This window comes from Rhinopithecus bieti, unplaced genomic scaffold (assembly GCF_001698545.2).
Source record: "Rhinopithecus bieti isolate Rb0 unplaced genomic scaffold, ASM169854v2 scaffold_19652, whole genome shotgun sequence".
In the NCBI taxonomy this organism is placed as follows: domain Eukaryota; kingdom Metazoa; phylum Chordata; class Mammalia; order Primates; family Cercopithecidae; genus Rhinopithecus; species Rhinopithecus bieti.
The window spans coordinates 2,892,295-2,917,370 of record NW_016809913.1 but is presented as its reverse complement, the minus strand read 5'-3'; the positions used below and the strand labels follow the sequence as shown (position 1 = coordinate 2,917,370).

At 49.6% G+C, this 25,076-nt stretch overlaps 1 protein-coding gene across 2 annotated transcripts in view; it reads left to right on the top strand.

The window, feature by feature from the left end:
- RHBDL3 (rhomboid like 3) overlaps window positions 1-20,687 on the top strand; it is a 63,224-nt gene extending 42,537 nt beyond the window's left edge. For both annotated transcript variants that reach the window (XM_017890879.1, XM_017890878.1), the window contains 3 exons: window positions 187-287; window positions 12,164-12,224; window positions 16,991-20,687. In XM_017890879.1, coding sequence (XP_017746368.1) covers window positions 187-287; window positions 12,164-12,224; window positions 16,991-17,262 — 434 coding nt within the window. In that variant the 3' untranslated portion in view covers window positions 17,263-20,687. The remainder of the gene's footprint in view (window positions 1-186; window positions 288-12,163; window positions 12,225-16,990) is intronic.
- The last annotated feature ends 4,389 nt before the right edge of the window (window positions 20,688-25,076 follow it).

Here is a 25,076-nt window from a genome sequence, read left to right as displayed (position 1 = left end):
AAGAAAGGAAAGGAGGGAGGGAGGGAAGGGGGCGGGGGCGGGGAATCTCCCAGGCGACATGGAGGAAGAGGTGGAGCCTCTTGCTCTGGAGTCTTAGCATGGAGCCTGCAGAATCCAAGGCCTGGGGCTGGGTTGGGTGAGCCGAGTCCCTCATTCCTGAGAATTCTCGTTGTCTTTCTGTACTAGGGTCCTTGGCGGTGTCTGTGGCTGACATGACCGCTCCAGTCGTGGGCTCTTCCGGAGGGGTGTATGCTCTCGTCTCTGCCCATCTGGCCAACATCGTCATGGTGAGCACCTCCCATTCTCAGCGAATCTTTCTGGCCCTGTCCTCTGCCATCACTGGGCCTGAGTATTAATCCACTGGAGCTGGCTCACCAACAACCAGGCAGACCTGACCTGGAGCAGAGTTCTCACACGCTCCTCAGCCTCTGCAGGCCCATTTCAAATGGGTGCCTTCTGAATGTGATTCCTGTTTTCTCCAGTCATGGCTTGGCCTAGGACCATGCCCATCTCCTTCTTCTGCCTCTTTCCCATTCACTGACGTTAAAGAGTTAACATTTGGCCACTAGCATATATGGCCGTTGGAATTGCTTATTTATCATAGATTGTTAAAAGGGCCTTAGAGATTATCTCATCAAAATTCAAAAGGTTAAGTGACTTGTCCAAAGTCACAGTTAAGTTTGTGGCAAAATGAGGGCTTGAACCCATATCTCCTGACAACCATTCAAGAGTTGTTTCCTGGCCAGGCACGGTGGCTCATGCCTATAATCCCAGCATTTTGGACGGCCGAGGCAGGTGGATCACAAGGTCAAGAGACGGAGACCATCCTGGCCAACGTGGTGAAACCCCGTCTCTACTAAAAAAATACAAAAATTAGCTTGGCATGGTGGCATGCTCCTGTAGTCCCAGTTACTTGGGAGGCCGAGGCAAGAGAATTGTTTGAACCCGGGAGGCGGAGGTTGCAGTGAGCCGAGATCACACCACTGCACTCCAGCCTGGCGACAGAGCGAGACTCCGTCTCAAAAAAAAAAAAAGAGTTGTTCCCCTATCCCAGCCTGTCATGGGAGGAGGGCAGCACTCCATTTCTCATCCTCTGCCTTTTCCTGGAAGGTAGTACAGTGTGATAGTGAAGGACATGGGCTGTGGAGCCAGTCAGCCTAGGTCTAAATCCCTGCTACACTCTGGGCAAATTACTTAACGACTTTGCATCTCACTTTCTACATCTGTGAAATGGAATGGGAGCTGGGCACAGTGGCTCAGGAATGTAATCCCAGCAGTTTGAGAGGCTGAGGTGGGCAGATTGCATTGAGCTCAGGAGTCAAGACCAGCCCAGGCAACATGGTGAAACTCCATCTCTATAAAAAATACAAAAATTAGCCAGGTGCAGTGGTGCATGCCTATAGTTCCAGCTATTCCAGAGGCTGTGGCTGGAGAATCGGTTGAGCCTGGGAAGTGGAGGTTACAGTGAGCAGAGATTGCACCACTGCACACCAGCCTGGGCAACAGAGTGAGACCCTGTCTCAATTAAAAAAAAAAAAGAAAAGAAAAGAAATGGAATGATATACAGTAAATGAGATAAAGTTCAAATAACCACCTATATAAATGTAAAATTAATTTCCTTCTCCTGACAGAAGAGGCCAGGATGGGCTCAGACTAGACAAAGCCTTGAAGGCCAGAAATTGGGATCTGATAGTCTTAGAGGATATCAAAATCCTTTTTTTGGAGGCAGTCTGAAGTCTGAAGGCTGATGGAGGAGTCAGTGGCTAACCCTGCCCAATCCCTCTGCTGGCCTGGGAGCCTCCAGGTCTTACTTGTCTGTTTCCCCAGTACCTGGCTTACAGCTGGGAGCATGGTAGATGGTGCCCGCTACATTTTAGTGAATGAAGGAAGAAAGGAAGAATGTCCAGAAAAGGCATAGCTTTTCTTTGGGGTCCTCCTGTTCTCACCCACTCCTCCATCAGTGTCTTCGCCCACGTGGCAGATGTTTGAATGCTCAGTGATCGCAGTGCACAGGGCTTGGAGTTCCTGAATTATCCCATGTTTTTCCTCCTTATCAATCTCACTGTCACCCACCCTGCTCCCAACCCTGTCCCTTTTGTTCTCATCAAAATGCCCATTGTACATTGAGCAAGAGAAGAGAGAGCACAAGAGGGAGGGGAAAAGAAAGGAAGAGAGGGGGAGAGAGAGACACTGAGTACCTGCCTACACTTGCTACTGGCCTGAATTTTGGCACCTTCAGGTAAGTGCTCAGAGAGAGGCTGCGGGTGTTGGGAAACGTGGAACAGTGAGCCTCTCAGTGTGTGTGTGCAGGTGTGTTTGCACATGCACACAGCTCAGTTTGTTGAAAACCCGAGTGCATGGGCTGCCTCCCATGGCCCTTTTAAATGGGTCATTCTGTATCAGTGCCACATCTTTCCCCAGACACAGCTTTTCCTCTGAATTCTGCCTCCTCCACTCCCCCCTCCCCCTGCCCCAATTCCTTTCAGTAGGGGAAGGAAATGCTAACCTCCTCCCTCCCATTCCGCCCAAGACTTGTATGTGTGTAGGGGTGATGAACAAGCTCAACTGAAAGAGAACACAGGGAGGAAGACACGTGCTGGAGTTCATAACGATGCCCTGTTCCCACCCTCTTCCCCACCTCATGGGAAACAGCCCTGATGGCCCAGAAGTTCCCATGGTGAAGTCAGACCACCCATGGACCATGGAGTAGGGCATGGGGGTCGAGAGAGGTGTGAGAGCAGTTTTGTTCCAGTTGACGCTTCTGTCTGGCAAGTAGCCCATGGCCTGCGGCTGTGGAGACCGGCAGCCCCATATGAGAGCCCAATGCCTTCCAGAAGCAAATGGCTTTCCCTAGCCAACTGGGAGCTGTGCAGTCCCCAAAGCATGACACATGGGGAGCCCTTCTCTAGGAAGTTGTGGGCTAGGCGCGCTGGCTCACACCTATAATCTCAACACTTTGGCAGATCGCTTGAGCCCAGGAGTTCAAGACCAGCCTGGGCAACATCTCTACCCATCTCTACCAAAACTACAAAAAGTCATCCTGGTGTGGTGTCATGCACCTGTGGTTCCAGCTACTCTGGAGGCTAGCTGAGATCACCTGAGCCGGAGAGGCAGAGGGCCGTAAGCTGAGATTGCGTCTCTGCATTCCAGCCAGGGCAACAGAGTGAAACCTTGTCTCGAAAGAAAGAAAGAGTTATGTGGTGTTTATTGACAATGAAAGAAAACTCATCGTCTCATTAACAAGGTTGATTTCTCTTTGTCGAGAGGCTACCTTTACTCTAACTAGTTCAGTGCCAAGCAGTTCAGAGATGTGTTGGGTCGACCCGTATGAAATTGCCCCTTCTGGCTGGGTGCGGTGGCACACGCCTGTAATCCCAGCACTTTGGGAGGCCAAGGTGGATGGATCACAAGGTCAGGAGTTCGAGACCAGCCTGACCAATATGGTGAAACCCTGTCTCTACTAAAAACACCAAAATTAGCTGGGCATGGTGGCACACGCCTGTAATCCCTGCTACTTAGGATGCTGAGGCAGTAGAATCACTTGAACCCAGGAGGCAGAGGTTGCAGTGAGCCTAGATCACACCACTGCACTCCAGCCTGTGCAACAGAGGGAGACCCTGTCTCAAAAAAAAAAAAAAAAAAAAAAAAATTTGACCTTTCTATGGGCCATCAGCATTTGAACAGTGGCAATTTCATATGGTTCTACCTAATAGATATACTATTGTTTTTAGCTTCAAAATGAAGATTTGAAGTGTGTGTGTGTGTTATACACAGTAAAGTACCTTATCAGAACTAAAAGAAAAAGCATGGATTTGAGAGAAAATCCACATTTGAGTACCAGTGTCACCATCTTTAATAGCTATGAGTCTATTACTCAACTTCTTGGAGCCTCAGTTGTCTCATCCGTAATCCCATCTTCACAAAACAGTTGGTTGGGAGATGAGAAAATGGACGAAATATTTCAACAAAAGATCTGGAATGTGAAAAGCCCTATAATCAAGACTTCTTTTTTTTTTTTGAGACAGGATTTCGCTCTGTCGCCCAGGCTGGAGTACAGTGGCACGATCTCAGCTCACTGCAACCACCACCTCCTGGGTTCAAGCGATCCTCCTGCCTCAGCCCCCCAAGTACCTGGGACCACGGGTTCGTGCCACCATGCCTAGCTAATTTTTTTTTTTTGAGACGGGTCTCGCTCTGTTGCCCAGGGCTGGAGATGCCAGTGTCCGGCTCTCAGCTCACTGCAAGGGCTCCGCTCCCGGGTTTACGCCTTCTCCATGCCTCAGCCTCCCGAGTAGCTGGGACTACAGGCGCCCGCCACTCGGCCTGGCTAGTAGTTTTTTGTATTTTTTAGTAGAGGACAGGGTTTCACCGTGGTTAGCCAGGATTTTGGTCTCGATCTCCTGACCTCGTGATCCGCCCGTCTCGGACCTCCAAAGTGGCTGGGATTACAGGCTTGAGCCACCGCGCCCGCCGCCTAGCTTAATTTTTTTAAAAAATTTTTTTGGTGGAGACAGTTTCACCATGTATTGCCAGGCTGAATCGTAAACTTCCTGAACTCAAGCGGATCCACCTGCTCTGACAATGCTGGGATTACAAGCGTTGAGCCACGGACTTCTTTTTTTTTTTTTTTTTTTTGAGACGGAGTCTTGCTCTGTCGCCCACTGGATGCAGTGGCCGGACTCAGCTCACTGCAAAGCTCCGTCTCCGGGTTTACGCCATTCTTCTGCCTCAGCCTCCCCTAGGTAGGCTGGGTACTACCAGGGCCTGGCACCTCGCCCAGGCTAGATTTTTTATTTTTTTAGTAGAGAGGGGTGGTTTTACTGTGTTAGCCGGGATGGTCTTGATCTCCTGACCTCGTTTGATCCGCCCGTCTTGACCTTCCCAAAGTGCTAGGATTACAGGCTTGAGCCACCGCGCCCGGCAAGACTTCTTATTTTAAACACTAGAAAGATACGGGGCCGGCAGCGGTGGCTCAAGCCTGTAATCCCAGCACTTTGGGAGGCCGAGACGGCAGATCACGAGGTCAGGAGATCGAGGACCATCCTGGCTAACACTGTGAAACCCTGTCCTTACTAAAAAATACAAAAAACTAGCCGGGCGAGGTGGCAGACGCCTGATAGTCCACAAGCTACTCGGGAGGCTGAGGCAAGAGAATGGCGTGAACCCGGGAGGCGGAGCTTGCAGTGAGCTGAGATCCGGCCACTGCACTCCAGCCCAGGCACAGACCGAGACTCCGTCTCAAAAAAAAAAAAAGAAAGAAAGAAAGAAAGATACAGACACACCTAATTGAATACTTTATTAATTGTCTCCTGCTGGCCAGAATTCCATTTTTTAATCTACAAGATATTTACTTACACTTTGCTCTGTATGATTGATGTTTTCCCAAAATATTTGAGATCTGAATTTTCACAAACTGAACCATATTGTCAAAGCACAAGGGAAGATGGTTGCCTAAAAGACACTAAAGATTTGTTGTAAGGTTTACTTTATTGGCCCGGCACAGTGGCTCATGCTTATAATCCCAGCACTTTGGGAGGCCGAGGCGGGCAGATCACGAGGTTAGGAGTTCAAGACCATCCTGGCTAATATGGTGAAACCCCATATCTACTAAAAAATACAAAAAAAATTGTTTGGGTGCAGTGGCTCACGCCTGTAATACCAGCACTTTGGGAGGCTGAGGCAGGCGGATCACAAGATCAGGAGTTTGAGACCAGCCTGGCCAATATGGTGAAACCCATCTCAACTAAAAATACAAAAATTAGCTGGGCGTGGTGGCAGGCGCCTGTAGTCCCAGCTATTCGGGAGGCTGAGGCTGAAGAATCGCTTGAACTTGGGTGGCGGAGGTTGCAGTGAGCCAAGATTGCGCCGCTGCACTCCAGCCTGGGCGACAGAGTGAGACTCCGTCTAAAAAAAAATACAAAAAATTAGCTGGGCGTGGTGGTGGGCACCTGTGGTCCCAGCTACTCAGGAGGCTGAGGCAGGAGAATGGCGTGAACCTGGGAGGCAGAGCTTGCAGTGANAAAAAAAAAAAAAAAAAAAAAAAAGGTTTACTTTATTAAGGAAAAATCCTTTTGTAGGACAAAGAATCACTGCCTAATTTATCTGTGTCATGCTTTCACATTCCCTGTGTTGGGTTTTCTTGAAGTCATTTCACAAGAAACCGTTTCTACCAGGGATAGATATAGAAAGCTGTATTGGAATGGAAGCTCCCTGCCTGGCTTTCAGCCTCTGCACTCTTAACTGGTTGGGTAAGCAAGATGCTGAGGGGACTAGTTACCAACTTGTTCGCTGTAGGTGAGTTACTGTCTCACTCTTTGAGGCTCTAGGAGAGAATGAAATTAAAGGGCCTGCAAAAGGTTTGTATTCCCCAAGGATCTGCGGGCTTTTCGGCATTTATAGCCACAGCAGTGCTGGCTGTGTATGAGATTTTTTTTCTTCTCTCCTGTTGTTTCAGTGCTGATTTTATTGGCGGGAATATTGGATTGGGAAAGTAAGGCAGCTGGTCGGAAGCAGGGACTCTCTAGTTTAACCCCTCGGCTGCTGGGAGGCAGATCATATTTACTGGCGTTCCTTCACTCTGTTTGTGGTCAGCTGGGACAGACGGCACAGGCACATGGAATGTGACCTCTGAAGTGTAGGTGGACAGAGCCCTGGACCAGGAGACCAGTCAGCTTGCCATTCACTCACTGTGACCTTGAACCAGCCCACCTGAATCCTCAGTTTCTTCTTCCCTAAAGTGTGCGGCAGAGGGATGGACTGGATCAGTTTGGCAAGCTCCAGGGCTTTCAGGGGCCAGGCAGATGTTGTAAACCCATAAAGCGTGCCTGGGAGGTGCTGTGGCAAAACTGGAGTCATTCAGATTCAGAATTTTTCAAGCCACTCTGCAGGGCAAACTCCCTGTCTTTGTCTCAGGTCAAGATACTGCCACACATTTAGATGATGCCTACTGTGTGCCAGGGAGTGGTCTTAGTACTTTACATATATTAATTCATTTCATTCTCACAACCACCCAATGAGGTGGGTAGCTGAGATAAGGTGCTGTTGTTACCTCAAATTCACAAATGAAAACAATAGAGAAAAAGAATTCTGAGCCACCCCACCGATGACCAACCAGCCCAAGAATAAGGATGGTGCGTTTAACATTATCCCAGATAGGACCCAGGAGGGGCATGGAGGCAGGAGACCTCAGATAAAGGAGAGAGCCATCCACATGTTCTAACTTACTTTGCCTGATATTATCACTCAGGACACAGTGAAAAAGACACTGACTTCAGAGAAGATATTCACTCAGGCCAGGCTCAGTGGCTCACGCCTACAATCCCAGCACTTTGGGAGGCTGAGGCAGGTGAATTGTTTGAGCCCAGGAGTTCTGGACCAGCCTGGGCAACATAGGGAGACCCCATCTCTACAAAAAAATTTAAAAATTAGCCGGGTATGGTAGAGTGTGCTTATAGTCCCAGCTAGTTGGGAGGCTGAAGTGGGAGGATCACTTAAGCCCAGAAGGTCAAGGCTGCAGTGAGCCGTGATCATGCCACTTCACTCCAGCCTGGGCAATAGAGTGAGACCCTGTCTCAAAAGAAAAAAACAGAAAAAGAATAAGATATTTACTCAGAGGGGGCCGAGCACAATGGCTCATGCCTGTAATCCCAGCGCTTTGTGTTTTGTTGTTTTGAGACGGAATCTCACCCTTCACCCAGGCTGGAGTGCAGTGGCGCAGTCTCAGCTCACTGCAGCCTCCACCTCCCAGGTTCAAGCAATTCTTGTGCCTCCAGAGTAACTGGGGTTACAGGCATGTACCACCACACCCAGCTAATTTTTTTGTATGTTTAGTAGAGATGGGGTTTCACTATGTTTGCCAGGCTGGTCTTGAGCTCCTGACCTCAAGTGATCTACCTCCCTCAGCCTCCCAAAGTGCTGGAATTACAGGCCTGAGCCACGACACCCGGCCTGTTGTTTTTGAGAAAGGGTTTCGCTCTGTTGCCCAGGCTGGAGTGCGCTGGTGCAATTTCAGCTCACTGCGACCTCCACCTCCTGGGCTCAAGCAATCATCCCACCTCAGCCTCCTGAGTAGCTGGCACTACAGGTGCACACCACCATGCCCAGCTAATTTTTGTTGTACTTATTGTTGTCCCAGATTTATTGAAAATAATATAGCACTGCAGAAAAAATTCAAACAGGTCCCCGAGGTGTTTTGAAATTCATCCCAACTGTAGGCTGCGTGACCTGCAGGTTGGACAGACTGCCGAAGTCCAAAAGCTTCAGCATTTCCTTCGTGTCAGGATCTACTTCAATTATCTCCTGATCCAGGGCTGAGACCTCAGGAACGTAATTGTCTCTCCTTTCTCTCTCCTCCTCCTGCAGCTTGATGGAGATACCTCTTACAGGGCCTCTCTGAATCCGCTTCATCAGATGCATGACATAGCCTGCTATCTTGTTGCGGAGCTTCTTGCTGGGGATAATGGCGATCTCCTCACACATGCGATTGTTCGTGCAGAAGTCGTTGCCCAGGCGCGTGTAGTACTTCTCTATGATGACCCGGGCCGCCTTCTTCACGGTTTTGGTGCGAATGCGGCCCATGTTGGCGGGTCCTTGGTAAAAGAGCACCCAGCTAATTTTTTATACAGGCAGGGTTTCGCCATGTTGCCCATGCTGGTCTCAAACTCTCAGGCTCAAGCAGTCCTCCTGCCTTGGCCTCCCAAAGTGCTGGGATTACAGGCGTGAGCACCTGGCCTATAATCCCAGCACTTTGAGAGACCGAGGCTGGAGGACCACTTGAGGCCAGGAGTTCGAGACCAACCTGACAACATAGTGAAGTTCCATATCTACAAAAAATAAAAAATTTAGCTAGATGTGGTGGCACATGCCCATAATCCTGGCTACCTGGGAAGCTGGGGCGGGAGGATTACTTGAGCCCAGGAGTTTGAGGCTCCAGTGAGCTATGGTTGCATTGCTGTATTCCAGCCTGGCTGACAGAGTGAAGTCCTGTCTCTTAAAAAGAAAAAGTCTTCTGTACTTTTGCTTTTAATTGTGATAAATGTACATACCATAAAATGCACCATCTTAAAGTATACAGTTACATTTTAAATGTACAGTTCAGTGGCATTAAGTACATTCATACATTCACATTGTTGTACAATCATCGCCATCTGTCTCCAGAACTCTTCATCTTGCAAAACTGAAACTCTGTATCCACTAAACAATGACTCCCCACCCCCTCCTCCCTCCAGCCCCTGGAAACCACCATTCTACTTTCTGTCTCCATGAATTTAATTACTCTATACTTCATCTAGGTGGAATCATACAGTATTTAGCTTTCTGTGACTGCCTTATTTCACTTAGCATAAGGTCCTCCAGGTTTATTTGTGCTGTAACATGAGTCAGAATTCCCTCCCCCCGCCCCCCGCCTTTTTTTTTTTTTTGAGATGGAGTCTAGCTCTGTCATCCCAGGCTGGAATGCAGTGGTGCGATCTTGGCTTACTGCAAGCTCCGCCTCCCAGGTTCACGCCATTCTCCTGTCTCAGACTCCTAAGCAGCTGGGACTACAGGCGCCTGCCACCACGCCCAGCTAATTTTTTGTATTTTTAGTAGAGACGGGGTTTCACCGTGTTAGTCAGGATGGTCTCGATCTCCTGACCTCGTAATCTGTCTGTCTCGGCCTCTCAAAGTGCTGGGAGTGAGCCGCCGCCTTTTTAAGGCTGGATTGTGTTCCATTGTATGTATATATCAGCAGGTGACAACGTTATCCTGCCATCTGCTTCTTAGCTTGGAACATGTCAACAAGTGAAGATTAGACTTTCTACCTAAAAAGGGAAGGCAGGTAGCTCACCTCACCCTCTGTGAAGAAGGGGTTGCCGGTCAGCGAGGAAGAGTGGGGGAAGGGAGGAGGTGGAAAGAAACCAAATATATAGACATATGTATGTATATTTCATTTATCCATCCATCAATCTATGGACACTGGGGTGGCTTCCACATCTTGCCTATGGTGAATAATGCTGCTATGTACATGGGTATCACTTATTTTTATTTTTATTTTTTTTGAGACGGAGTCTGGCTCAAGTGATCCACCTGCCTCGGCCTCCCAAAGTGCTGGGATTACAGGCATGAGCCACCGCGCCCAGTCGGGTATCACTTTTAAGGGAGAATTGAAACCCATGGAGGGGACATTATAGGGAAGGAAAGCCTGGCAAACAATAGCAGGAAGAACTGTTAGGGGTGAGAGCCCTTCCCAGGGCTCCCAAGGAGGCAGGGAGCACCCCGTCACGTGGGCTGGAGGGCCATCTAGTTGGCTACTTGGCAGTGGGTGTTCGCCTTTGGGAAGAGATGTCCCATTAGATGATTCCCAAGTTTCCTCCCATCCTAAGGTTTCAGCTTGGAGGGAGGCTGCAGTACCCACCATCCACTAACTGAGCCAGCTCAGATTGGGTCGCTACATCCAGGGGAGGGCACCGACTCCTGTTTTGTTCCTTGTCTCCTGGCAAGGCTCCTCTGTGGGCAGACACCAGCAGATGACAACGATATCCTGCCATCTGCTTCCTAGCATGGAACATGTCGGCAAGCGAAGATAGGCTTTCCACCTAAAGCGGGACCGCGGGTGGCCCACACTTCACTTTCTGTGAAGAAGGGGTTGCTGGTCAGTGAGGAAGGATGGGGAGAAGGGAGGAGGTGAGTGAGAACTGAAGGCTGTGAGGATTTCCCCCTCTTTGGCATCTGCTCTGTGTCCTCCTTGCTTGACTGAAGCTTTCATAGATGTTGTTGTCCGTGCCAGTGTTCAGGGCCTCTGTAAAGTTACACGGATGTTCCTGCAACCTCACGGAAGTGCCAGACATACCCCCGAGCTGGGCCTGGGCCAGACAGCAAAGGCAGATTGGGTGGTGGGAGGGAACCAAAGTCTCCTGGTTGTGCCCTCCTTCCCTGGGGCTTATGTGTTCCAGGAAGATTCCGGGCTTATTTCTGTGCACGTGCACCTCTGTATAAATGGAATAGTGCTTTGAATGCACTGCAGGAGTGCCTCTCAAAGGAACCCTGTGGTGAAGTCTTTTGTAAAGTGAAAAGTCCTTTTGTAAAGTGAATAATTGTACTGTTTATCTGCTTTGGAGGTTCCGAGTTTTCCGAGATTCTCAGGGGAGAGAGGGAGTTGTTTGAAGGTCACCTAGGCCACCCCCTCTCCAGCACCTGATTCACCTCTGGAGCATCCTTTCCGAGTGACATGAAATCCCTGATGGGCCGGGTGCGGTGGCTCAAGCCTGTAATCCTAGCACTTTGGGAGGCCGAGATGGGCGGATCACAAGATCAGGAGATCGAGACCACCCTGGCTAATACGGTGAAACCCCGTCTCTACTAAAGAATGCAAAAAACTAGCCGGGCGACGAGGTGGGCGCCTGTAGTCCCAGCTACTTGGGAGGCGGAGGCAGGAGAATGGCGGGAACCTGGGAGGCGGAGCTTGCAGTGAGCTGAGATCCGGCCACCGCACTCTGCCTGGGTGACAGAGCCAGACTCCGTCTCAAAGAAATCCCTGATGGTGGGAAACTCATGACCCCTGCAAAATGGACCATTCTATCTCTGGAGAGCTCTGCTTACTAGAAATGGAAACTTACTCTGAGCTAAAGTCTCTCTCTGAAGTTTTCATCCATTGCATCTTCTACTTGCAGGTTACACTGAATCGAATGTGCCCTTTCCTTGTGTTGACTCATTTGATATTTGACAACAATGAACTTGATCCCTGAGTCTCCTCTTCTTTGAGCTAAAAGATCCTGGCTTCCCCATTCATTCCTCATCTGCAGGATTTTGAGCTCTTTTATCATCCTGGTGGTTCTGCTTTGGCTTTGCTTGGTTGGCTGTCCTGCATCTTTTGCAACCATGGAGCCCAGCAATGAATGCAGCTCTGAGATGTTCTCTGTCCATGTTGAGGAGACAGGGCCTCTCCTCTTCCTAGATCTGGAGTCCCTTCCTCTGTTAGTCTAGCTCAAGAGCTTTTATGACAGGAGTAAACTTGCTGTTGCCTAAAATCTCAAAGCCATGTGGTGTGTTCTGCTACTAAGCCACAGCCCTCTCTTTCAGTACTTCATGGAGATCCTTATTTTAATGTCAGGTTTTCTTAAGCAAGACACACTGGCAGAAGAGTGGTCTAATCTGGAACTGACTGAACTCTCTCCTTTTTCCCTAGAACTGGTCAGGAATGAAGTGCCAGTTCAAGCTGCTGCGGATGGCTGTGGCCCTTATCTGTAGTAAGTACTGATGGGACAGCTGGGGGACGAAAGCCTGGCTCCAGGCCGTGGGGTTCAAAGATGGCACAGTCCCTGCCCTTCACGGGCTTGTGGTCAAGAAAAAAAAAGTGGGACATGTCAATGATGTGTGAAAGAGTAGGGCTATTGTGAGAGCTGTCTGTCCTGCTGTGCTGCTTCGTAACCATTCATCTTTTATTTATTTACCTATTTTTAAAAATTATATTTTCATTTTTGTTTGAGACAGGATGTCTCCCTCTGTCATCCAGGCAGTAGTGCAGTGGCACAGTCATATCTCACTGCAGCATCAGACTCCTGCCTGGGCTCCAATGATCCTCCCTCTTCAGCCTCCCAAATAGCTGGGACTACACATGTGTGGTACCATGCCTGGCTATTTAAAATTTTTGCAGAGATGGGGGTCTTACCATGTTGCCCAGGCTGGTGTTGAACTCTTGGGCTCAAGCAATCCTCCCGCCTTGGCCTCTCAGGTTGCCGGGATTACAAGTGTGAGTCACCATGCCCAGGCTTTTTTTTTTTTTTGAGACAGAGCCTCCCTCTGTCACCCAGGCTAGAGTGCAGTGACATGATCTCAGCTCACCGCAACCTCCACCTCCCAGGTTCAAGCGATTCTCTTGTCTCAGCCCCCCAAGTAGCTGGGATTGCAGGCATGTGCCACTATGCCCAGCTACTTTTTTGTATTTTTTGTAAAAAAGGGGTTTCACCATGTTGGCCAGGCTGGTCTCAAACTCCTGACCTCAGGTGATCTGCCCACCTTGGCCTCCCAAAGTGCTGGGATTACAGGCGTGAGCCACCACACCTGCCCCCAGCCTATTTTTTCCATCTTTTTATTGACATATAATATGCAAACAGAAAAGTGCTTAAGGACCAGCACCCAGATCAAGACAAATAACTTCCTAACATTTTGATCATGAAACTGATCCTTTGAGATCCCCTGTTGAAAGTCCTAGGCCCTGTCACCAGAAAAATACATATATGTGCACTCATGTGCATACACACTTATATCAAAAGCTGCGATTTTAGCAGGTTCACAAACTGTGACTAGTCCAAGAACCCCCTAGGAACAAGATATCTTCAGGGCCCTAGTTGGGAGAGCTCAGTTCTACCTGCAGAAGTCATTCTGAGTGTTAGCGGCAAGCAGGTGTCCACCAAGTAAACACGGTGCAAGAGGACATTTCAGGCAAAGCTGCAGCCTGAACTAATACATAGATGGGTGAAGGGTCATGGCCAGCGAGTTGGTTAGTAAAATCAAAGAATTAGTTTTGGGACTGTGTGTGATTTTGATCAGCGATAAAGTTAGTGAAATAGTAGGAGTCAGACCATTAAGGGCTTTAAATGCTAAGAAAAGAAAATGTATTTCACCTTGCATTCCCTGGGATCCCACTGGAGGGCTTTCAACAAGAGAGTTATTGATGGATAATCAGAGTTTTAGAAAACCAGTCAGGCTGCAGTGTGGAGAACAGATTGTGGGGACAAGGGGGATAAGACCAGAGGCCAAAGGGCTCTTTCTGAGATAGAAAGAAATGAGTCTGAACAGAAGCAATGGAGGAAGGGGCTGGGCAGTGTAGCTAACACCTGAAATCCCAGCACTTTGGGAGGCCAAGGTGGGAGGATCGCTTGAGCCCAGGAGTTCAAGACCAGCCTTGGCAATATAGCAAGACCCTGTCTCTACAAAAACAATACAAAAAAATTAGCCTGGCATGGTGGCTTGCACCTGTAGTCCTAGCTACTTAGACTGAGGCAGGAAGATCTTTTGAGCCTAGGAGTTTAAGACCAGCCTGGGCAACAGAGCAAGACCCTGTCTCTACAAAAAAAAAAAAAAATTAAAATTAAAATTAGCCAGTCATGGTGGCTTGTGCCTATAGTCCTAGCCCAGGAGCTTGAGGCAGCAATGAGCTATGATCATGCCACTGCACTTCAGCCTGTGTGACAGAGTGAGACCTTGCCTTAAAAAAAAAAAAAAAAAAAAGAAAAGGCCAGGCACAGTGGCTCACACTTGTAATCCCAGCACTTTGGGAGGCCGAAGCGAGTAGATCACCTGAGGTCAGGAGTTCGAGACCAGCCTGACCAATGTGATGAAACCCTGTCTCTACTAAAAATACAAAAATTAGCTGGGTGTGGTGGCGTGCACCTGTAATCCCAGCTGCTCAGGAGGCTGAGGCAGGAGAATCCCTTGAACCTGGGAGGCGGAGGTTGCAGTGAACCGAGATCACACCACTGTACTCCAGCCTTGGCGACAGACCGAGACTCTGTCTCAAAAAAAAAAAAAAAGGCAAGGCAATGAGGGTAGAAGAGGGAGTGAACGCATTTTCTCATCCAGTCTTCCAAACTTGCCTAAAAGGGTATTATTTTAGCTTAATTTATAGGTAGAAACTCCAGGATCAGAGAGTTAGGTTCCTTGGCCAAGATCACCCAGCTAAGAAATGATAGAGCCAGAATTCAGGGCCAGCCTGTGCCATTTCAAATGCCCCACATGTTAGCCAAGCTAGACAGTAAGCACCTGGGCTTTCTCTGGGTCAGCCACTTGCTGTGTAGGTAAGAGGGAGACTGAGTCCGAGCAAACCTGGGACGGAGGGTCAGGCCTGGGAGGGCTCCACTTCAGTTCATGTCCAGCTTCCTCGCTTCTTACCCCATGGCTTTCAGGAAATCGGGTCTGCCCCTGAGCCTCTGTGGGTCTCTCTGGATCTCAGTTTCCTGGATGGGGCTGGAGGATCTCTCATCCCAGGAAGGACCTTCCAGCCTTAAAACCTGAGGACTTCTTGAGTCAGGGCATAGGGTGCAGTGGGGTGGCAGTGGGTGTGGGATAGCTTCTGCATCAGCTTGGGCTCTGAGTTTGTTTTTGAGGAAGGAAAGAGAAGCATGAGTCTTGTTTTTTTTTGTTTTTTTTTTTTTTTTATTTTTGTTAAAGTCCAACTGTAAGCATCATAAAAACTAAAATGCTATTTCGGAGTTGGAGACCATCATCTTTCAAACTCCCTTTATCAAACCCTGGACCTGGGGAGCCAAGGCTGGAAGGCTGTCCCAGGGCAGCAGTGGGGGAGGGGAGGGCCGAGGGTCCGTCCCTGGATGCGCCTTTTCTGCCATCTATCGGCCATCCTTGGAGTTGCAGGGCTCAGCCCAGAAGGCTGGGCAACCCCAAGGGAAATGAAGGTCCCTGGAGATTCTGGTACCCCTGCAGTGGTTAGGGTGGAGAGAAGTGCCCTGGCTGATTAACTGGTAGCTAAACAGGTACAAAATTCCCCTCAAAGGGCTTTATTTCAATGTCTAATTTGCCTTGGTTTTCTCATCTGTAAAATGGGAATAAGAATACCTACCCTCAATGTTCTTTGGTAGTGGATAATGGGATGGCAGTTTCCTAGCACCCGTCCTTTCAAGAGACTCATCCCCACTTGACTGGCTGACCCAGGAAGTTCACATAAGAAGTGTGGATTGGAGATCAGGATGAAGGCATCTTAGAATCTGTTAAGGGTCTGGGTGTGGTGGCTCATGCCTGTAATCCTAGCACTGTGGGAGGCTGAGGCAGGAGACTCACTTGAGCCCAGGAGTTCAGGCCTGGGCAACATAGTAAGACATCATCTCTACAAAAAAAGGGTGTTTTGTTTTGTTTTGTTTTGAGACGGAGTCTCGCTCTGTTGCCCAGGCTGGAGTGCAGTGGCGCGATCTCGGCTCACTGCAAGCTCCGCCTCCTGAGTTCATGCCATTCTCCTGCCTCAGCCTCCCAAGCAGCTGGGATTACAGGTGCCCACCACACGCCCAGCTAATTTTTTGTATTTTTAGTAGAGACAGGGTTTCACTGTGTTAGCCAGGATGGTCTCGATCTCCTGACCTTGTGATCCGCCTGACTCGGCCTCTCAAAGTGCTGGGATTACAGGCGTGAGCCACTGCGCCTGGCCAAAAAAAAAGGTTTTTTTAATTACCCAGATGTGGTGGTGGGTGCCTGTAGTCCCAGCTACTTGGGAGGCTGAGATGGGAGGATCACCTGAGCCCAGGAGGTTGAGGCTGCAGTGAGCTGTGATGGTGCCACTGTACTCCAGCCTAGAGTGAGACCTGTGTCAACAAGAACAACAAAAAGAATCTGTTAAGGGGTCAATTCATCAATTTGTTGGGGTCTGGGTTTTCTTTTCTCGTTTGTTTTTGAGACAGAGTCTTGCTCTGTTGCCCAGGCTGGAGTGCAGTGGTACAATCTCAGCTCACTGCAACCTCCACCTCCTGGGTTCAAGCAGTTCTGCCTCAGCCTCCCGAGTAGCTGGGATTATGGGAGCCCACCACCACACCCAGCTAATTTTTGTATTTTTAGTAGAGACGGGGTTTCACCATGTTGGCCAGGCTGGTCTTGAACTCCTGACCTCAGGTGATCCACCTGCCTCGGTCTCCCAAAGTGCTAGGATTACAGGTGTGAGCCACTGCGCCCGGCCAAATGTCACCTCTTTAGAGAGGTCTTGCGTGACTCCCCAAGCTAAAGAATTTCCCTCCTAAAACCAGGCATTGCTTTTACATCACTTGTTTCCCCCCCATAGGTGTCTCTCTTCTTGAAATTATCTTATGTATGTAATTGCTTACTGGTTTATCACTAGACCCTATAAGCTCTGAGAGAACAGAGATTTGCCTGCCTCCTTCACTACTGTGTCCCCAGTGCAGAGAATGGTGCTTGGCCTAATAGGGAATGAATGCATGAGTGGGTGATGAAGTGAAGGCCCTTAGCCCCTGCTCAGGGCCCTCCTATGACGTCTCTCTGCTTCCTCCCCTTGCAGTGAGCATGGAGTTTGGGCGGGCTGTGTGGCTCCGCTTCCACCCGTCGGCCTATCCCCCGTGCCCTCACCCAAGCTTTGTGGCGCACTTGGGTGGCGTGGCCGTGGGCATCACCCTGGGCGTGGTGGTCCTGAGGAACTACGAGCAGAGGCTCCAGGACCAGTCGCTGTGGTGGATTTTTGTGGCCATGTACACCGTCTTCGTGCTGTTTGCCGTCTTCTGGAACATCTTTGCCTACACCCTGCTGGACCTGAAGCTGCCGCCTCCTCCCTGAGGGCTAGAGGCCCGAGGTGGGAGAGGGGAGGGAAAAGCAGCACCCACAGGGAGCGCCTGTGAGGTTTTTTCTCATCACCAGCTCAGCTAGGCCAGGCAGGCGAGGACAGAAGACTCTGGGCTGCTGTAATGTTTGTGTTTAGATTTGGACAGACAGTGGAGACCCTTTTCTGAAAGGCACCTGGCGGAGGAGTTAATGTGGCTGCTGTCATTTTTCTAGGCTGCTCTGATGACATCGGGCCAGGGTGAAGGTCTGGGGTGGGCTGTGTGAGTGGCCCTCCCTCACCTGGGCTGGGCTTGTTCCATGGGGCCAGGGGTGCCCCCTCGCTGCTGTGGATTGAGCAGCAGCTTCTTCCTCATCCTCTACCCTCAGAGACCCTAAGAGACATGGGAAGGCCTGAGGGTTGTTGCAGCTAGGCATGGCCCCTCTCTAGCTCAGAGATGATTGCAGGCCATGTGGTGTCTCCTCGACACCTGCTGGGTCTGGAGCTCCAGTAAGAAGAGGGCCTACTGGACACGTCAGCTGTGACCTGGCTGAAACCAGGGTGCCTTCTTGGGCTGGTTGGTGGGCACTGGGGCATGATCTGTTGTGCCTGGGTTGGGCAGAGCAGGGACGCTGTAGGCTCTAGGCCCCCTTCTGCGCTGGGGGTACCCAGTGAGAGGGACCCAAGCAGGGGGAATAAACTTCATTCCAAGTTCCACCCTGGAGAAGGCAGACCCAGGACCAATTTCAGACTTCTCCCTCCCTTTCTTCGAGGATGTTGGCATCTCACACCAGTGCCCCAGCCTCCATGCCCAGCCTTCTTTTAGGGTTATTTTCTTTCCTTTTGCTGCCCTGACACTACTTTGTGCCTCTCTTTGGTTATGGAGACAGTGTTTTGATACATTCTTGCGTGTGTGTATGTGTGCATATGTGTGGTGTGTGTGTGTGTGTGATGGGAAAGGTAATTGAGGCAAGTCAGCGCCTGCAGAGAAGGCACGGCGGATGCAGGGGGCCCATGTGAGTGTCCATGAGAGGTGGGAGACCATGGTGTGCTGTGGTTGCTGAGTGTCCTTGCTTTGACAAAGCCTACCACCTTCCTTTCCATCTCCCGTCCCTTCCACACCTGCTCCTGAGCATCACTGACTGGTGGCAGAATGGCCCTGCTGGAGGGAGAGCTCAGGCCCTCCAGGGATCCCTGGATGCTGAGGTTTGCCAGGTTCAGCTCTTGTTTTCCTCTGAGATGGCCCTCATATCCGAAAATGTTCCATCCTGTCTCCCTTAGGAGAGAAAGAGCTTTGGGGATGCAAGAGAGGCTGGGGTAGGAATGTTGAGACCATGTGTCCATTTGAATTAGGGGGACAGGAGGCTACAGGAAGAGGAATTCCAATTTAGTTGGAAAACTTTACCTCAGGAGAATTTGTGGGTGCATGGATGAGCCTCGGAGGGCAGCTGGTAACCTCGGAGGCTTGGATGCGGGAGAGAATATGGTGGTTATCAAATCCACCCCACCCCATTTCACAGGTGAGAAAACAGGATGGAGGGAATGACCCTCCTAATAGGAGCTGGTGCAAGCCCCAAATGGAGGGTATGAGGTTGACCTTTGACAAAAGTTGACACTGCCTTTATCGTGCTCTTGGAATTCACAACCAGTGACAGCCCAGAAGAACAAAGAATGCCAGGCCTGGGAGGAGGCAGGGGGCTGGGCGTGTCCAGAAACAGGGGCAGGAGTGTGGGAATGGTCTTTCTCCAGCCTCATGCCCATCCTGGCCCTTGAGTGTAGTGGGGTCCAGGGTCAGTCAAGCCAGGCGTTTGGGGTCTTAGGCCACAGTGGCTTCCCATCCCGGTAACTACATGTAAATGGGGTCACTCACTCATTGGCAGGCGAGGCCCAGCCCTACCCCATCTTGGCCCAATGCTAAACAGATTGCCCTGGCCTCATATGTAGCTACGTAGGTCCTGCTCCCCCGCATCAGTGCCGTGCTGAGGGCTGCAGCCTGTGGCACTGTGGGCCCATGTCTTTGGCGGTGTTGTGTCAGCCTGGGGCGTCTTGTGTGTGCCCTGCCTGCCGTTCTCTGCCCTAGTGATAGAAAGATGTAGATGGAAGAGTCAGCGCGTCAGAGGAGGAGGCTCTGAGGCTGTGGAGCTGGGCTCAGGGAAGACCGGGGGAGGATGCAGAAGGAGCCAGGACATTGATGCCTCTGCCTGGGCTGCAGCCACAATAAGCTGAGCGATGAGGTCCTTTCCTGGAGGGATGGAGAATCCCATCCAGATTCCTGTCCTGGCCCCTGGGGCTTCTGTGGTGTGGGTGGAATGAGCAGAGTGCCACGTCTGTCTGGTATGACCTGGAGAGTAGGCTTCCTCTCTCAGGGGTGAGAAAGCATTGAACTAGAAGACTCTAGAAATCCCTCATAGAAGCACTCAGCTCCCTCGGGGACTCCAAGAGAAGCTTGTTACTGAGAAGGACAGTGGAGGCAGAATCGTGTCTCCCACCATGTTAAGTGTGTCCTCTGCTGCCAAGGACCCTTATCTACACCTTAGACCACCAGCCCCAGCTGTTCCCTGTCAGCACACCCACCTCCACCACCTCTCCCAACCATGACTTCCAAGCAGGGCCACAGGGTGGGGTCACAGGGTCACTTCACCTGACCCAGGCCTCTCCCCAGGTCAGGAGGCAGCTGTCTGGTCCGAGGGATTCCCTTTGTGGCATCTGACTTTCTCCTCAGCAGGTCCCACCACCCTCTCGGCAGCACTTCCCCATGGCCAAGGCTGGCTGTGTCCTCCCTGCCTCCTTCCTTGTCCGAGGTGGCTGCTGGCCCAGAGGGGGGTATATAAATCTTCAGGCTGGTGGAGATAGGTTGGCCTTTTATCCACAGGATACGGAAACTGAAAGCTGGGGAATCCCCAAACAGCAGCCATAGACTCACTGGCTTTCATTAAACGGGAGAGGAATCACAGAAACTGGGGAAGGGAAAACAGACCTTCAAAGGAGAAATTTCACTTTAATGACACCATTCATCATTCGTTTTTTAATTAGGAAAAGCTCCCTAATGAGGCTGTTTTGCCAGCTAATAGGACTCTCGATTTCCATGAGCACCGTTCTTGCCCAGAGGATTAGAGGAGCCATTGCTCACCAAGCCGGGATCTTCCCCCAGCGTCCAATTTAATTTGCAAATACGTAATGCAGATTCCCTGGGTGCCATGAAAGCCCTTCCTGGCATCATTCATGTTGCTCCCCGTGCTGGCTGGAAAGCACGGTTCTCCTCTGCCTTAAAAACAGTGCCCAATAGTGAACTGCCCCTCCGAGGACTTGAGTAAGTGGAAAAAACAAAATACAAACTGCAATGTTTGTTTCTAAGTATTTTTGTATTGTGTACATTCTGTATATTTTTGTTGTAACATATTATTTGAGCACAGATTCCATTAAAGATTTTTTTTTTCCAAGCCATTGGTTATTCAGGAAGTGACCTGAAGGGCTGGCATTAGGGCCTGTTTCATCTGGGTCTAGGTCAGGATGGGTGGGAGAGGGTGAACAGCAGTGGTGGTGGATCTAGGATTTCTATAAAATACAGATCAGGGCATCAGTGCTTAGCACCAGTCTGTAGATCTGTGCTTCTTACTTTTCTCAAATCACTGAACTCTTTTGAGTGGTTGATGAAAGCTTCCCATAAAAATGTGTATGTAGGACAGACATGGTGGCTCACGCCTGTAATCCCAGCACTTTGGGAGGCTGATGCATGTGGATCACCTGAGGTCAGGAGTTCAAGACCAGCCTGGCCAACATGATGAAACCCCATCTCTACAAAAAATACAAAAAATGAGCTGGGCATGGTGGTGCATGCCTGTAATCTCAGCTACTCAGGAGGCTGAGGCAGGAGAATTGCTTGAACCAGGGAGGTGGAGGTTGCAGTGAGCCAAGATCGCACCACTGCACTCCAGCCTGGTGACAGAGTGAGACTCTGTCTCAAAAAAAAAAAAAAAAAAGAAAAGAAAAGTAAAAAAGGCCGGTGCAGTGGCAGTGGCTCATGCCTGTAATCCGAGCACTTTGGGAGGCTGAGGTGGGCGGATCAGAAGGTCAGGAGTTCGGGACCAGCCTGGCCAACACAGTGAGACCCCATCTCTACCAAAAATGCAAAAATTAACTTGATGTTGTGGTGGGCACCTGTAATCCCAGCTACTCGGGAGACTGAGGCAGGAGAATCGCTTGAACCCTGGAGGTAGAGGTTGCAGTGAGCTGAGATCATGCCACTAAACTCCAGCCTGGGCGACAGAACTAGACTCCGTCTCAAAAAAAAAAAAAGAAAAAGAAAAAAGAGAAAGAAAAGAAAATCTAAATGCTGCAGAATCTATCCAAGAACAAACATTAGAGTGCCGTTAAGGCTAAAGGCCAAAGAACCCACTTCTGTTTCGAGTGTGGAGATCCAACCTCCCTAGAAGGAGAAATCAGGACCCTCTCTGAGCATCAGTGCTCTTATAGGTCAACTTCAGGCTCAAGTACCTGAGCCATTTAAAGGCAAGCTCCCACCAGGCACGGTAGTTCATGCCTGTAATCCCAGCAGTTTGGGAGGCCGAGGCAGGCAGATCACTTGAGGCCAAAAGTTCGAGACCAGCCTGACCAACATGACAAAACCACATCTCTACTGATAATATTAAAAAACTGCCAGACGCAGTGGCTCATGCCTGTAATCCCAACACTTTGGGAGGCTGAGGCAGGCAGATCATGAGGTGAGGAGTTCCAGACCAGCCTGGCCAACATGGTGAAACCCTGTCTCTACTAAAAATACAAAAATTAGCTGGGTGGTAATGATGCGCACCTGTAGTCCCAGCTACTCGGGAGGCTGAGGCAGAATTGCTCGAGCCTGGGAGGCAGAGGTTGCAGTGAGCCGAGATCCTGCCACAGCACTTCAGTCTGGGTGACAGAGTGGACCCTGTCTCAATAAACAAACAATAATAATAAAGGCAAGCTCCTCGGAGAGCCAGAAGCTGTTGAATTCTCTGCCTTTGCCGCCTTTCCCTTTTTTACTTTCCTGGTTCTTCCCTTCTATTAATACTAGATTCTCATTCTTCAATACATTAATAAGGCACTTCCCAATAATAAGGTAATTAAGAAATGAAGGGCCAGGCACAGTGGCTCACACCTGTAATCCCAGCACTTTGGGGGGCTGAGGCGGGTGGATCACCTGAGGTCAGGAGTTTAAGACCAGCCTGGCCAACATGGCAAAACCCCGCCTATACTAAAAATAGAAAATTAGCCAAGCATGGTGGTGCATGCCTGTAGTCCCAGCTACTCAGGAGGCTGAGGCAGGAGAATCACTTGAACTCAGGAGGCAGAGGTTGCAGTGAGTCGAGATTGCACCATTGCACTCCAGCCTGGGCAACAAGAGCGAAACGCCATCTCAAAAAAAATAAAAAAAAAAGAGGACGGGTGCAGTGGCTTATGCCTGTAATCCCAGCACTTTGGGAGGCTGAGGCAGGCAGATCACCTGAGGTTGAGTGTTCGAGACTAGCCTGACCAACATGAAGAAACCCTGTCTCTACTAGAAATATAAAATTAGCCGGTCGTGGTAGAGCATGCCTGTAATTCCAGCTACTTGGGAGGCTGAGGCAGGAGAATCACTTGAACCTGGGAGGCGGAGGTTGCGGTGAGCCGAGTTCATGCCATTGCACTCCAGCCTGGGCAACAAGAGTGAAACGCCATCTCAAAAAAAAAAAAAAAAAAATGAAGACAATTTACTGTGTACCTACTATGTGCTAGGCACTGAGGTAGGCATTTCCACAGCTACTTTATGTGAACTGGGTTGGGTATAAATATCCCCCTATTTATACACAAGGGAAAAGGTTAGAGAAATTTAGTTACTTGCTGGTAATATGTGGCACAAGCTGGCTTCACACCCAAGACTGCTGGTACCAAAGTTCATGCTGTCAGCCCTCAGTATTTGCACAGGACTGTAAGGGCACTAAGCATGTGCAGGCCTCAGGGTCTTTGTTTAAAGATCCATCTCATTCCATTAGGCCTAGGGCCATCTGGTAACAGGAATGAACCTCGGGACATTCACTCCAAGTTTGTGTAATAGGACCTTCACTTTATCAGCCCTCATAGTTTACAAGAAAAACCCCAGCTGTCGATTCATTACTGCTTCCATATATATGTATTTTCGCTTTTGTTGCCCAGGCTGGAGTGTAATGATGTGATCTTGGCTCACCGCAACCTCCAACTCCCAGGTTCAAGCGATTCTCCTGCCTCAGCCTCCTGAGTAGCTGGGATTACAGGCATGCGCCACCACGCCTGGCTAATTTTGTATTTTTAGTAGAGATGGGGTTTCTTCATGTTGGCCTGGCTGGTCTCGAACTCCCGACAGGTGATCTGCTCGCCTCGGCCTCCCAAAGTGCTGGGATTACAGGCGTGAGCCACCATGCCTGGCCTATTTCTTTATATTTGAGACAGGGTCTTACTCTGTTGCCCAGGTTGGAGTGCAGTGGTACAGTCACAGCTCAGTTACTTTGAGCTCCTGGGATCAAGCAATCTTCTAGCCTCAGCCACCTGAGTAGCTGGGACTATAGGCACATACCACCAGGTCCTGCTAATTTTATTTTTTGTAGAGATGCGGTTTCACTCTGTTGCCAGGCTGGTCTCGAACTCCTAGGCTCATGCAGTCCTCCTGCCTTGGCCTCTCAAAGTGCTGGCATTTACAGGCCTGAGCCACCACACCCCACCACATTTAGGAACTTTAGCAATTAAGAGAACTGGGCTGCCCTCCAAGTGGAAAGACTTCATTGAAGCCAGCAGGGTTTCCATTAACTGAGAAGACACACTGTTAGGAAAGTGTGGTCCTAGTAACTGCATCTGATTTCCAAGAAGCCCGCAGGCTTTCCTGGCACCTGGTCTAAGGGATCCTCTGGTAGAGGACAGGCATTCTGTCATGGTGAATAATGAATGAGAGTGAAAGGAAGTAACTTGGTTTATTGAGTTCTACGGGTATAACTCTACTGGACGATGAATAAAACATTGTGAGGGAAACTGCTCTTAGACTGTGCATGATGCCTCCTGCAAGAAGTAGAAAGTTGTGTATCCCAGCAAGTGATTTGATTTTCTTCAACAAATTCCTTAGTATAACAAGTATAATTTCCTCACAAACTTGTTGGGAATACAAATGTTAGGCTTGAGGACTGAGCTCATTAAACAAAAACAACTGTCTTGATGAGAAGCTAAGTTTTATTATTATAATTACAAATTACAGATACACTGAAGCCATTCTTCATACATGACAAACATACATTTCCTCTGTGTGTACAGCACACAAGTAATATACATAACTATATTCCATGTCTGAACAAATTATTTTTAAAACTTTAAAAGCTGGCTGGGCACGGTGGCTCACGCCTGTAATCCCACCACTTTCGGAGGCCAAGGTGGGCATATCACGAGGTCAGGAGATGGAGACCATCCTGGCTAACACAGTGAAACCCCGTCTCTACTAAAAATACAAAAAATTAGCCAGGCGTGGTGGCGGGTGCCTGTAGTCCCAGCTACTGGGGAGGCTGGGGCGGGAGAATCGCTTGATCCTGGGAGGCGGAGGTTGCAGTGAGCCGAGATTGCGCCACTGCACTCCAGCCTGGGCGACAGAGCAAGACTCCGTCTCAAAAAATAAAACAAAAACAAAGACAAAAAACTTTAAAAGCCAAGATAGTAGCTTATTAAAATTTGAATACAGTACTTGTTTCTAGTCATGAGCTCTGTGGTTTCTTCTCATGACCAAGATATTCAATTCCATGACACCATTTTCCTTGTCTAGAGTAGTGATATACAGTTTGTCAGACTTTTTTTTTTTTTTTTT